General features: G+C 39.6%; 1 protein-coding gene and 1 long non-coding RNA gene across 4 annotated transcripts in view; one reads left to right on the top strand and one right to left on the bottom strand.

Moving 5' to 3' along the window:
- The window catches only part of LOC109539841 (FERM, ARHGEF and pleckstrin domain-containing protein 2), a 30,348-nt gene extending 17,879 nt beyond the window's left edge, over nucleotides 1-12,469 (bottom strand). For 2 of the 3 annotated variants that reach the window (XM_019907875.2, XM_019907877.2), the window contains exons 1-11: nucleotides 12,320-12,469; nucleotides 7,725-7,965; nucleotides 3,966-4,070; nucleotides 3,472-3,637; nucleotides 3,142-3,322; nucleotides 2,617-2,860; nucleotides 2,325-2,485; nucleotides 2,195-2,269; nucleotides 1,328-1,446; nucleotides 599-783; nucleotides 342-537 (exon numbers count right to left, since the gene is read on the bottom strand). In XM_019907875.2, the coding sequence (XP_019763434.2) occupies nucleotides 342-537; nucleotides 599-783; nucleotides 1,328-1,446; nucleotides 2,195-2,269; nucleotides 2,325-2,485; nucleotides 2,617-2,860; nucleotides 3,142-3,322; nucleotides 3,472-3,637; nucleotides 3,966-4,070; nucleotides 7,725-7,934 (1,642 nt within the window). In that variant the 5' untranslated portion in view covers nucleotides 7,935-7,965; nucleotides 12,320-12,469. The remainder of the gene's footprint in view (nucleotides 1-341; nucleotides 538-598; nucleotides 784-1,327; nucleotides 1,447-2,194; nucleotides 2,270-2,324; nucleotides 2,486-2,616; nucleotides 2,861-3,141; nucleotides 3,323-3,471; nucleotides 3,638-3,965; nucleotides 4,071-7,724; nucleotides 7,966-12,319) is intronic. The other variant, XM_019907876.2, reaches the window with a different exon arrangement.
- Nucleotides 11,845-13,975, top strand: part of LOC125503835 — a 10,987-nt gene continuing 8,856 nt past the window's right edge. The window contains exons 1-2 of the long non-coding RNA XR_007281099.1: nucleotides 11,845-12,033; nucleotides 12,087-12,275. This is a non-coding gene — a long non-coding RNA (uncharacterized LOC125503835). The remainder of the gene's footprint in view (nucleotides 12,034-12,086; nucleotides 12,276-13,975) is intronic.

Genomic DNA, 13,975 nt, shown 5'->3' with positions numbered 1-13,975 from the left:
CCAAGCACCAAATAAATACCGAGGAAGGGCTACGTTCCTACCACGTTTGTACGATACACTCAGTACTTTCTGTACTCCTATAACAGTGCCAGACAACACCTCCAGAGGAATGACGCCAATTTTGAATCACCCTGTAGAGACAATAAATGACCCAGGAATTAATTTTGATTTGGAATTGAAACACAGTCAGGAAAGTATGTAAAATGTTGTATGGAATAGAACGATCAACGTGTTAAATCCAGCGCGAATTGCATCCATCCACTGCTAACAAAACGGCAAAAAAAATGGACACCAAACCTACGCGGATGTGGGACTAACAAAGTGAGGGCCGTGTACTTTACCTGTGTCGGCTCTGTGGACAGCCGCGCGCACGGCGAGCGGAGACGCAGGCTTCCGATTGGCTGTGACTGCGGATATGAGGATGGGCTTGCGGTCCGGCGTCGCCAATGGGCTCGCTGAACTCGCGTCCGACCCCGACCGCGTCTCCGTCGGAGAAGGCGAGCTCGTCATCGGAACAACAGCCGGCGGCCGAGGTACCTAAAATGTTCATTTGCACCTTAATAACGCAAGGAAAACCCTCGAAACGTTGCATCCTCACCATAACACCTGGTTTGGCAGGCGTACTGATGGTGTCGTGGACCGAGCTCCAAGACGTAGCTGTGCCGAGGGGGCGAGAGGCTGATCTCATCGTCGGAGAAACCGGGCGCTCGCGCCCCCCACGTGCCTCCGTCCCCGCTACTGCGCCCATCGAGCCCAGGGATGCTGAGAGTTTGGACGCTTCCACTGCAAATCGTTTTCAGGGTGACTCAAATGTTTTGCGCTCCCCTGCACCTAACAGATGCAACTACAAGCCCCAACCCTTATGAGCAGATGGCAGAACAAAGCGCCCTTCTCGTCCAAGGACTTGTCCCCATCCTCTTCCACAATCTTCAGCAAATCCTTTTCAGGGTGACTCAAATGCTTTGCGCTCCCCTGCACCTAACAGATGCAACATCAAGCCCCAACCCTTACGAGCAAATGCCAGAACAAAGCGCCCTTCAAGAGATAAATCGCGTCTACGTTCCAACTGCACGTTGTTTTGTTTCGTAGCCTCAATTTTCAATGCGTTGTGGACCCCAGCTCCAAAAACTCGAAATAAAAAGTTTCATCTTTGTAGGGAATTAAAATACGCATACTTTATACGCAAAAAAGCAATTACTGGAACAACTGAGCAGGTTTGTTTTCGGGGTCGTTTGCAGCAGATCTATTAGGTACAGGTTTAGTACAAGCCTGGTGAATTATTGCAAGGGCAGAGTGTTAAATAAATAAAAGTTGGGGAGTTACCTACCGCTTAAACTGCTGTTAGCCAAGGGAAGGAGAGGGTGCGCGCTTATGCTGTTCCCGACCGCACTCGTATGCATGTTGGTAGCGCTCGAATGTGCGCTCGAGTGTCGGAACGAGTGAGACCTGAGCAAAGGAACGAGGAAATTCAAAATTTAAGCTGTTTGAAACATTGAACAGTTAGAAATGTGCCTTTTCATGCCAAGTGACTTTCGCATCAAAGCCAACATTGTCGGTTGGTACTAAAATAAGCCTATAGATCATCAATTTGATGTCAACTACGCAACAAATGGCACATTTATATAATAAAAAAACATTAAACACTAGTGGACATTGATTATTTTTAACCCTTTGAATAAAACATGATGTGTAACGTTACTATGTAAGCCTTCCAAGAACAGGCTTAAATAGTTGCACCATCACAAAACAAAAATGTGTTAAGCACAGCGATTTTGCTAAACAATGTTCAGTCGTTGTTGCATGAGAACGTTCTAGGTTGCACAATCGTGAAAAACGACTGAACATTGATGAAAACAATCACCCTTCCTCCTTCCCTTGACAAGGATTTCTTCCTAGTTTAGTCGAAAACAGCAATTTTATGTGTATTTTCAAAAGGCTAAAAACAAACATGCTCCACACGTTACAAAAATATAACACTACGGTAAAAAAACAATACTCTGAGGGGAATTTAAGCAATAAGCAGCCATGTAAAATGTGTGTATTCAGTGAAATAAGAAAGCCACATATTCTTCTCAGGTTCAGCAGTTTATCTCACTAGTTGTCTGGGAGGGTGTTTAGTTAAGTGGCAATCTTCATTTCCATTGAATTGCAACTTAGCAAACACCCTGCACAAGGCTCTGAGCATGCAACGTACCTTTGGAAGGTCTGCCGTTTTACATAGTTGTCTCTTACGAACTCGACGATTTGCTTTTGGGTTTTCCCGCTATATCTGAAACAACGAGAAAATCATTTAAGACCGCACCAGAAAATGGCCTCGAACTCACCTAAAAGAACTGCCTCTGGACAGGACGCGGGTTTTATGCCTTGCCACGTTTTTCACAGACGAACACCTGAAGAATCCATGATTCTCCACGCACTTTTTCCAGAAATTCTTGCACTCGTTTCTACCCTCGAAGAAAAACTCAACGGTGTCTTTGTAGTAGCCCTAAACCAATGAAATTATTGAACACCAATTTGCCTCGAAAAGAAAAAATCTAGGTGTGTGCTTTAAAATTAAAAAAAAACATCATTCAATCACGGTTTTACTCTCTATAAGGCATATAAACAAAGTCTTACATATCCCTCAGGGTGCAATTTGATGAGAAACTTTTTCCTCTTGAAGGAAATCTTTCGAATCTTCGCCCAGGAAAACGTGTTGATTTTCGTGGAGTTTTGGAAGACAAGAATGCCCATATGGGCCACTGCCAGGTTGAGGGGCACATTTTCATGGTCTTTGGCTGGATGCATTTTCATCCCATAAAGCTCGCACCTTCGCGCCGTTTCTAACAAGTTCAGGTCGGCTTCTGCGGGCGATTGTCCCCTAAAAATTAACATTCAAAATATAATGAAGAATATTTTAAGAAAATCCTCGATGATACTGAGAATCTCTAATACGCGGTTATGAAAATTGCTTCATTGAACTCAAAGTAATTAAAAGTACACTAGAAGTATTTTGTGTTTGATTTTAGTAATCATCAGAGCCGACAAAAGGTCCGTACCAATTTCGAGACGTGCTGATCTCAGGCACCTTTAGGACCGGTTTCCAGCCTATTAGCTCGAAACATTTACTATATTTCGCGCATATAAAGCGCAAATACTCACGCATGTTTTTTGTGATTTTCCATGATTTTCTTTTCCATGTCGTGGTCTTGCTGAGGTACGAACTTGTAACTGGATAAATAGGTGTGATCTGGATAGTCTTCTGGAACATAGTCGCCACACTCCGCTTGGACTATGTAGCTTGCCATTAGAGCTGCTGTGTTCTCATTGCACTGCATTATTCCTGAAAAATCAACCGTCTGTTCGGTTTGCTTGGAATCTGCATTTTAACAGCAAATAACCACACGGAAATCCACGGATTTAAATCACTAATTTCTGATCTTTTTCAGGCTTGACACCTTTTTCCTGGCAAAAAATTGACCAAGTCCTCACCTTGCGCCAAATCCCTTTTAACTTGCAAACAGAACAAATAACGCGTATACTCTTCTTCCAGTTGGGCCGGATCAGGGGTGTAGAACTTGACGCAGAAGAACAGCAATGGATCGACCAAAGACAGGCCCAGTTGCCTGGAAATGGGCTTTTGCAGGTCCAGCCAGTACTGGAAGCAAAAAAGTCATTGTAAATATGTGATTTTAATCATGCATTCGCTCTAATTGACGGGAATTAAATATGATGGTGAATCACATGCTTGTGGTAAGAGTGAACGATGGACCCATTTCAAGTAAACCAACATCTGCGATTAATTGTTGGTATAAATATGAGTAAGTACCGCAGGAAATAGATAGGGAAAATATTCCCATGTGTATTATTTAGGCAAAGTATGCGCCTTTTGGATTGTGAATGTAAACAGATCAGATAAGCCCGAGTGAAATCTATTCCTATCAGTTTTTATCGCACAAAGATTTCAGGTGCCTGATAAATCTTACCTTAGTTCCATGCACATCAGCATATTCCAATCCAAAATAATCGGCCTCTAGCAGGTGGAGCTGTTTGCAGACTTGCTCAAACAAAACATGCCCAAGAGCTTTGACCTGAAACAAAAAAAAAATGTTTTAGCGACATGCAAAGTAAATTGCAGGTCCTTTAGGAAACCCCGCAGTCCTGCTCAATTACCCTGAAAACCCTGACGGAAAAACGATCTCGAAAATTTAATCAGCAAAGGAAAGTTTCTTGGTTCGTCGCCGGCCTACGCGCCTTTCCAAGGTTGGACTAAATGGAATTTTCATGTAGGTTTGGAAACTGATTTAGCGAAGCCAAAGAAATTCATTTTGTTTCACTTAAAAACTTCCGATATTATCCACATTGATTTTCAAACGGAAAAGGTCTGCTTTTAGGCCCACAAGGACCAAATGTGAAGGAGATTGTCTTAGGCCAATTAGTCCCGGGGGGTCAAATTACCTATTTCTCGATGCAAATTAGGCGTTTGTTGTTTGGCTTTTTCAAGCGGGCACGTTTTATGTTGATTTATGGGCTTGGAATCGCTCGACCCACGAAAATTCAGCTCTTGGGTCAAACTGCTTATTAAAAGCTGGCAAGGAAAAAGGTCAGAGAAACCAAACTGGTACTCAAGATTTGAGAAAAAATTGCTGTTCGATGGACAGTAAAGACTTAGTGATAGGCTAATAGTAAGCGCTCATGGATCATGTCCATACGAACTTTTCTGCTAATTTTTGTTAGCTTATCGCCTCTTTAATTTCCCTCTAGCGTGCCATGATCATCCTCAGTTGAACAGCAGTGCGTTCGCAAATGACGTGGTCCTTTATAGAAAATCGAAGAAAGAAAAGAATAGAAAGTGTTGTTTATATCCTACCGTTTTAAACCAATCTCAATTTGATAACTAAGCAGGTGTCCAAACTTTGTCCACAGAAAACCAATTAAATCAAAATACTTCTTGAAAACGAATACTAAATCATCGCACGTAACACGACGGCAATTTAACAAATTCTCATTACGTAACTAACACATTCAAATTGAGATTGTTCGCCCCGAAAACCCAACACAAATTACCATTTCGTCCCCCGGTGTTTGGAACCCCACTTGAAAGTTTAACGCCGTTTTGTCGGAACGGGACTTTACAAAGGCCCGGACTGGTAAATAAGTAAACACTGAAAACGCGTTTCCTGAAAGAGAAAAAAACATCCGGTCGCTCGCGTTTTATTGGTTTCGCTGCAATTAATTGGATTGAAACGCATTGGTACCATCATAGAGTCCAAAGTGCCTAATTGGGTACAATGTGTGTAGGCTGGCAGCCAGTTGCTCAACCATCAGATTAACCGTTCTAGTGGTGGGCGGACGATATTAGATTGTTGGTCATTTTTCCTTTTACATGCTCGAAACGGATACCTCAGGTTACATTTCAATTAACTGCACCGTTCAGGCTGAAATGCCGAATATTTGGGCATTAAAACACATCAAAGCAGCAGAAGTCTTCTGGTGCTTGTAAAAGCGCACTCAACATCCGCTTATTGCTGTGGCACGTGGACTTTCACACGCGTAAAGCGACAACTTTGACTGAAAGAATAATAAACTGGCGTTTTTTCGGTTCCTTAGCTAAACCTAACACCAGCTGTGTAAATTGCTGTGGTTTTTAACTCATTTGACGGCATTTCTTTCGAAGAAATTGCTTCTAATTACATAGAGGCTAACTACTGGTTGCACATTTTACAATTTCCTCACGTTGCAGTTAATCATCAATAATTATTCCCGGGTTGGTGCTTAGAACTGTTAAGAATCTCCCGGCGAATGGTTTGATGGATTCGCAAATTGCAGTCCAAAAACTGCAAGAAGGAAGACGTGCGCACTTGCATATCAATTGGGCGGATTTATGGGCACACTTTAGACGAAGCTACGTGTAATAATTACAGGCTTTTGCTCAAATAAACTAGTAGAAACGACCAATTAGAAGCGTAACGATTCTGGGCAAATTGCTCTCAGCTTGCAAAGATCAACGTCCCAGTTAACCCATTTCGATCAGCAAAATTAGCAGAGAAGCTCACATCAAGTAGATTCACAATGCAACAAACCTTGACCGTAAGTATTCGTTCCAAACTTTTAACGATTCTCGCGACACGCTTTTCAATCAACATTTGCCGGACAAAAAACTTAATTATTTCCCCGGCCTTTGACCATCGATTCGTAGTGAGGCAAAGTCCTTGCGAACAATGTTTGCCATTAATTTCACACTTTTCTCTTTAAATTCTCTCTCAAAATCACCAACATTTTTGATTTTGCGCCTAAATTAAATTGTAATTTACGATATAAAAATGCGTATTACCACTGGCTTCGAGGACCCAATCAAAATTTATGTGTGCGGCGATAAAGCCCGGAATGTGTAAATAAGGCGCCCAATTAGTAGTAGATTATTGTTGACTCGAACTCGCCGAACGCGTCTTCTACTGAAGTCGCGGCCCCCGAGGAACGCGGATGGCCAACAAACACAATGCCGATTTTTCGGACTTTCATGATCAGAAAATTTCATTTTTCAATTTTCCTTTTGCTTAAAAAATACTAATATTTGTCAAACTTTCGCATTTGCTACCGCGTAAAGCTATTTGCGAAGGCAAACAAGCGCCCTTCTCAACTCCGCAACATTAATTGCTTTTCATTAGTAAGACAGCATTCTTTACACTCTATCGAAAAGGTATTAGGTACTAATATTCAGATATTTTCAATGGTTTTCGAGGTATATCGTCTGAAAGTGAATTAATAAAAACTAAACATTTCCGATAATTTGGATTTTTAATTTATCTTAAAAACGCTTTGCAATTTCGGCTAGAGTTTGAAGGAGAAAATGTAGCTCTTAAGACGCTCTATCGAAAACATCCCAATGATTATATTTAACGACATTTTCAGCCGTTCCGAAGTTAGAAATGAAAGTCCAGTAAAATGGATTTATCCGATTTTGGCTCAACCCCTTTGAAGGCTAGCAATTTGGATCTCTGAAGAAGGAAAGGAAATTTTCGAAACGCCCTATCGAGATTCGATGACTCCTTAGATATTTAGATCGTTTTATATTACCAAATATATTGGCTTTGTTCAAAATTTTACATTTTCTTACTTTTGCGTCTTGCGTCAGCTTCAAAAATTAAGTGAGAAAAAGCGTACTACAACGCCTTTATAAAGCCAAAGTACTGGAAGAGCAGTAAGTAAATATTTGTACAAACAAGACTAGATAGGTACGGATCAATAAAATATTTGAGAAACGCGATTACAAGTGGAATGAACGATATGAAGCTAAACCAGGGGTCAGAATAGATTGCAGATAAATAAAAACGCCGATAAATCTCTTCTCAAACTATATTTTGTGGCTGATATTTAAATTGAACTGTAACTATTTTAAAACTGAAAAGTGAAACTAAAGAAAAACGCCCATATGCGATAATTTTCGTGTCCCCGCTCACTCTAGAAGCAACAGCCCACGCTTGTAGCATATTACCGAACTAAACAAATACATCAACTATTAATAAAAATATGTGTGACCCCTAAACTGGTAACGTTTTATTATTAACAATTTAGTTGCTTATTTACACACAACACGCCTTCGGATTTGTCATGCTCAAACAAACTTTCAACAATAAAATTGCTGGTGTGCGCTTAAAAAGGCAGCGAGAAGAGCACTATTTTCTCATCTACACAATTCAACGGAAATGCCTTTCAAAACCTTTCAGAACAGTTTGGATGCTCACCTGGACTTGGAATACTGTAACAGTGTCATCCAGCATCTGCACCCTGATAGCCAGCATTTTGCCCCCTTTCTTAGGCGTGGCAGGCGGAGTCCTGGCGCCTCCATCAACCCCGGCTGGTGTGGACAGTGAATGATGCATACTGTGTCCGGTTATACTGTCCACGCTGCTGGACAGCGCTCCTGTGGATCCCCGCGTGCTGCCGCTGTCCATTTTTGCATCTAGTCTAGCTCTCCATCAACATCTGCAAGTTTACAAGGAAAAACCGTGCCTTTAGTGAGGTCTAAACCAAGAGAACAAGAAACTGTTTGATTTAATATCAAGAGAATTTAGCAAGAATGTTTTTAAAATTGGCGACGTTTTGCCATGTTTATTTAGACATCCTCAGGGCCAATGCAAAGCAATTGGGAAACTTTGTACAACGCCGCATCGTTACAGTTTAAAATGTTGTCCATTTGGAACGCATCACTTTACTTAAGTGAGATTTAAGGGTCCTACAAGGGAAAATTTAACATAATTTATTATATTTAGGGGAGTTTTTTGCAATGGCAAGTCGTACAAGTAACTTTGGCGTTATTTTCGCACTAAAGCATATTCCAAAGTCGCTTCGTTTCCAATCCATTGGCTGTTAAAATGTTTGTTTATAAACCAAATCAAATTTATTCATAGAGCGAAAATCGCCTGGCATATTTTAATGAAATTTTGCATGCTTTGATGGTTAGCAACAATGTTTTATGTTGCTTCGCCAGTGGTGTGGCTGCAGGCATCCCCACTTATAAATTGTGATTTTTCAATTTCGTGTTCAATTTGGAAGAGAAAAAATCTCTAGAGTTCTTTTGGTACAACGCACTGCTTTGGCGCTAGAAAATGGAAATCACGTGATTGCAGGGAGCTGATGGAAGATGTGTAAAAAACAGGGAATTTCATTCAAGTCAGGAATCACTTTCCCAACATACGCAGTCAAACTTTTTTTGAAAAGTTATTCAGAACAGAAGTCAGTCTTTTTCTTTTTTCCCTTACCTGTTTTGTATTTTATTGTTAAATACATTTTTTTGTAGGAACAATAACTATACATTCTGATTTTTATTCAAGTCAGTAGCATACATTAGCCAATGCCAATTTACCAATTGCAACGTTTTTAAATACCCCGTATAAACTATGGATCGTTAGAAAATCATGCACAGAATGTGATCTTTCTTCAGCAAGAAGTCGCCGGAAACGCGGCAGGAATATGAAAAAAATGCTTAAGGCAATGGCAAATTGCTTTCTTTGAGTTTAATTGCAAACGACTACGTTCCAAATTGTTAACTTTGTGTGCAACTCACTCGTAACTATTCCATTCCAGGCAAAACCCTCAAAAGTCAGAAACGTTCCAGACTTTATTGATAAGAAATTGAGTACGAGATATTTCCGGTTGCGACCTTATACGATAAGTTAGTCCTAATAAACAGGGCACTCAATTGCTTCCAGAATGTGAATCTTGGAAAAGGGCTGACTCGAGAAGCTTTTGACCCGATTTCCGCTGAATAGGAAACTCGTTTTCCACGTAACGAGCCCCCTTAACACACAAGCGTCTATTAAAATGTTAGATAAGGGAATTCGCGTTTAATTTCGAGAAAAAAAAGCAGAATAACGGAATGTCCAAACCAGCCAGCTTTCTCTAAGGAAATCAAAAAGCCTCAGCTGCTTACCAAGTTTAGCAAGGTCAGGCTGGAACCTTGGCGAAAACAATTGCGGCATAATATAATGGAACCCTCATAAATGGAATTAGCTTTGCAATTCAGACGACGACTATTTAAATAATATCGCCTGATCATCGCAAATATGACTACATTTTTCATAACACCTCCACTTTTGTTAGCCCAGCGACAATCGCAAATTTTTTTGGCTGGTTATTAGATGAATTTTTGCCAGAAAATGTCCATATTAATTATGAATGATTTTCTCTTAAATAGCGATTAGTGGAGGACTGGGTTTTTTGTAAGTTTTCTTAAATAAACACCCGATAATTTTAGTCCTTCGAGCGGGATGTCGACTGTAGTACGGCGGTGTTTTCCAAGCAGTTTAGAGAGAAAAATCATTGTTTGTGGTGGATGGAAAATACAGGGTGATTCAAAATTGGCGTCATTCCTCTGGGAGTGTTGCCTGTCGCTGTTATAGGAGTACAGAAAAAATAGTAAAATAAATTAATTGTTATTAAAAGATGAGAAATTTGTAAAAAACTATATCAGAAATACGGCAGCAATGTTTTTCAAGGTAATCTGCCTAATTAACGTTGCGCAAATACCTGTTGCTTCGTAATTATTTAAAACTCCGGTAACCATGGAATTATACAGACTGGCAATAAGATAGACAAGGATAAACGGTAAATTCAACAAGATTTGTTGACGAAATGTCAACCTGTTCTCATAACCTCGAATATGGGTGTTTATAAATAAACCCTACAACACCAAACATTTGAATAGTTAACTCCAAACAAGCTAGTGCCTGTATCGTACAAACGTGGTAGGAATGTAGCCCTTCCTCCCTTATTTATTTGGTGCTTGGGAAATTGTCAATTATTGTGCTCTGAGTGCCCCTGGGAGGCCCTGATTCGGTTATGTGCAATACGTGTTACTCTGTGCTTGGAACCCGAACTTTTTTGATATCAAAAATTTTCGTAATTTGAAGCAAATATCGTAATTTTTCTTTTTGAATGCTTAACTATTCCAATATGCTACCAATTAAACATGGAACCATTTCAAAATAATGCTTAATAACAAAGTTGAAATTCGATCTTCAACTGTTAATATCTTCTAGAAATTTTCGAAAAAAAATTTTCATTATTTTTTTTGTACTTCCCAAAGAAGCCTCTATCGCCTCTTAAAAGGAATGACGCCAATTTTGAATCACCCTCTATATTCGAGAAACAGTAAGGGTGTTTAGAAAAGTTCATCAAAATGTTCTTTTTATTCGAATGAATCTAAAAGTGCCATTGTGTCAGAAGCGATGATCAAAAAGAAGCACTTTTCTTTACTGTTTATTTGTTTTACTGTTTGTTTTGTTTACTATTTTACGCACATGTAAAGTAAATCTGACAAATTGGACGTGTCACTGTCATAAAATATTTTGAAGTATTTTCGTTAAAAAGTAAATCACATTCTTTTTTAATGAATTACGTAGGTTTATAGAGAACTATTGATCATAATTTAAAGTTTACTTACAATTTGTAAATTATAACATTGTTACAAGTTCAGCCTCAAAGTCGTTCAAATGGTCGATTTTTTACACTCGCCGATGCAAGACAAGCAAAACACGATTTTTTAAAGATCGCAAATTTTATGCAAAATATGCATCTTATACAAACACCATACCGTGAAAGCAGCACTTGGATTTTCAACACTCATTGTTTCACTTGTATATGCTTACAAAAGTACGCTCTTGAAACATTGCAAACGTCAAAACATGACAATTTCAAAAATGGCATTGTCATCAAATTTTAAATATGAAGTTGACGGCTTTTATTTTTGGCTATTTTTACTTATTACAACTTATTATTCGTGTTATGTACTTTATTCGAATAAAAAATATTGTTCGATACGAGGGCGAAAATCCGTCTTTCGCCCTTGTATCGAAAACTACTATTTTATGCACAAACGGGGCAAAAAAATGTCAGAATTCAAAGAACCAGTTGCGCTTTGGTTGGACACACGTAAACTTCGGCTCAAATGCCAACAGTAGCTGCGTTCCAAATTATCAACATATTTGCAGTTTTTTTTTCATAAGACACATTACTTTCTTAAAACTCTCTGGATCAGTCATTTTCGTTTATTTTTTAAATGTTTGGGCAAAAAAGGAATTTGCCACCATGTTATGAAGCATTCATTTTTGCCGGTGTAGCATTGGAATGAAGACGGTTTTCGTTTATTATGGAAAAGTAGCAAACGTGGTGGGAAACCGCATTTTCCCAAAAATACACCACTGAGAAAAGTTGTCAGTGAAGAGATTATCTATAAGGTGAGCCTATTGCCAACTTCCACCGCGTGGGGCTGATAAACGAGAACATTACCCGATTTTTCAACCAAAACAGATGACAACGAATGTCACTGTGACTGTTTTGCGCCGTCAGTGAGCGTCATTTATGGACGCCGTTTCGACATGACATATTTTTGAGACAATTTCGTCTCCTTCAGGTGATTTCCACGTTAAATGCTGGCTGGGATTAATAAAACATTGTTTGCGAAACTGGTAATTGAGTAAACACCAGTAAATAACCGATATTAAACGACGCAAACCAGGTCAAAACAAGCTGAGACACTCAGGCCGTTTATTTGTATAAAATCCCGCCGTTTACTACTATTCTAGTCCTAATTATTCCAATTAAAGCCCTAGGGATTCGCGTTAACAAATTGTTGATGACAACAAGCAGCATGAGGCGACTAGCCCCATTGCAAATGGCCCAATTGCAAGAGAGAGAAAAACTAGGTCGTACGTCTGAGCTGGAAACTAGAGCGATTCCTAAACCCACCCAATGGTCATTGATCCTATGTTTTACCGTGTATTTTGATGGCCAAGGTAAGATCCCACTAACTATCGACTCTAGTAGGAAGTCAACTTACCATTCGAGCGGATTCAAGGGCCACATCCTGTGGGAAATCATGGGATTCAAGATGTTTAGCACAAATATGTAGGTTCACAACACACCCAAGCTTTTCACGTACGTCGTTTTCTTGCGCCGTGGTTGGACTCGAACTGACGAGAGTTGAGGCGAATTTAACCGAGAAATCGTTCGGCCGCAGTATAACGGGATGATCGTTTTATATACAGGGTGCTTGCTTAAAAAAGCAAGCAAAAATTTTAGTTGCAACAAAAATAACTGGAATGAAAGTCTTTGACCGATTGCTCCTTGTGAATCGCTATGCTCTATGGATTGCTCATCTAGAACAGGTTCTTGGATGCAATGGGTCCCAATCTAGCGCTCCCAGGCCGGTTTCGAAGCATTTTTGAAGCGAAAACTTCAATTTAAGGTTCTACCTTTTCTATTGCTTTACAACAATATTGTACGCGATTGGTCAAATCGAGTCCCAACTACGATAGATGCAGGGGCGGATCCAGGTTTAAATTCAGGGGGTTATGTAGAAAAAATACAGTCTTCTGTTGTCTATGATGTTAAGTGCTAGCTCCAACGCTTTCGTGTGGCTGGGTAAGCTAGCCGTGTTTAAATTTTTGGATAAGAAGGCACTTGTATAGTGTTTAATCAACTGTATATATTAGTACAGCCAGGTAGGCTCGAGTTTTCTCAATGGTACAAATCGTTTTTATAATTTTCTTCTTCTTCAAAAAAAATGAGGGGTGCAACCCTTATATAGGCAACCACCTCTACCGTAATTTTGCCCAACTAGGCGGCGTTGCCAACCCCTATTCTTTATTTAATTAATTAACATATGAAATTAGAAAAATGATCGTCGTTTTGCGCAAGGGTGGCGCAAGATTATTGCAAAATTTAATGTTTTCCGTCCCGTTTTGCATGTTTCCCGGAAGCAAAATGAGCAAGAACGCTCGTTTTTACATCATTCCAAAGAGAGCTAAATGGCCTATTTAGAAAGTGAAAAATCGATAAGGAAATGTTGCAGTTTTCTCAAAAAATGCTTGAATTCAAGAAGTTTTAGCTTTGCGTGGTTTTTTTCAGTTGCAAAATCCACTTGAACATTATGCTGCTTTTTTCGAAGTTTCTCAAGGACCATTTGAGCCACAGAATTTCTTTTGGCATCGTTGGATAGAGAATTGAAAAGTCAATACAGTCGTGACAACGTGAGTGAGGAAATTCGAGCAGTTTTTACCCAGAAAGCGAAATTTGAATATCAGACACTTAGGTGCAAGATTATGCCAAAATTTCATGTTTTACGTCTCGTTTTTGCTCATTTCTCGGAAGCAAAATGAGCAAGAACGCTCATTTGTACATCATTCTAGAGAGAAATAACTGGCCTTTTTAGAAAGTCAACCATCGATAAGCAAATGTTGGCAGTTTTCTCAAAAAATGTTTGAATTCAAGAAGCTTTATATTGGCGTGTTTTTTTTTGAGTTGCAAAATCCACTTGAACATGACGCTGCTTTTTTCGAAGTTTCTCAAAAACCATTCGAGCCACAGAATTCCTTTTGGCATCGTTGGATAGAGAATTAAAAAGTCGATTCAGTCGTAACAACGTGAGTGAGGAAATTCGAGTAGTTTTGACCCAGAAAGCGAAATATGAATATCAAACACTTAGGTTCAAGAT

Source organism: Dendroctonus ponderosae, unplaced genomic scaffold, assembly GCF_020466585.1.
Source record: "Dendroctonus ponderosae isolate FM_Combo_2020 unplaced genomic scaffold, Dpon_F_20191213v2 Dpon_F_20191213_3, whole genome shotgun sequence".
NCBI classification, from domain to species: domain Eukaryota; kingdom Metazoa; phylum Arthropoda; class Insecta; order Coleoptera; family Curculionidae; genus Dendroctonus; species Dendroctonus ponderosae.
This window is presented reverse-complemented; position numbering and strand designations above follow the sequence as displayed.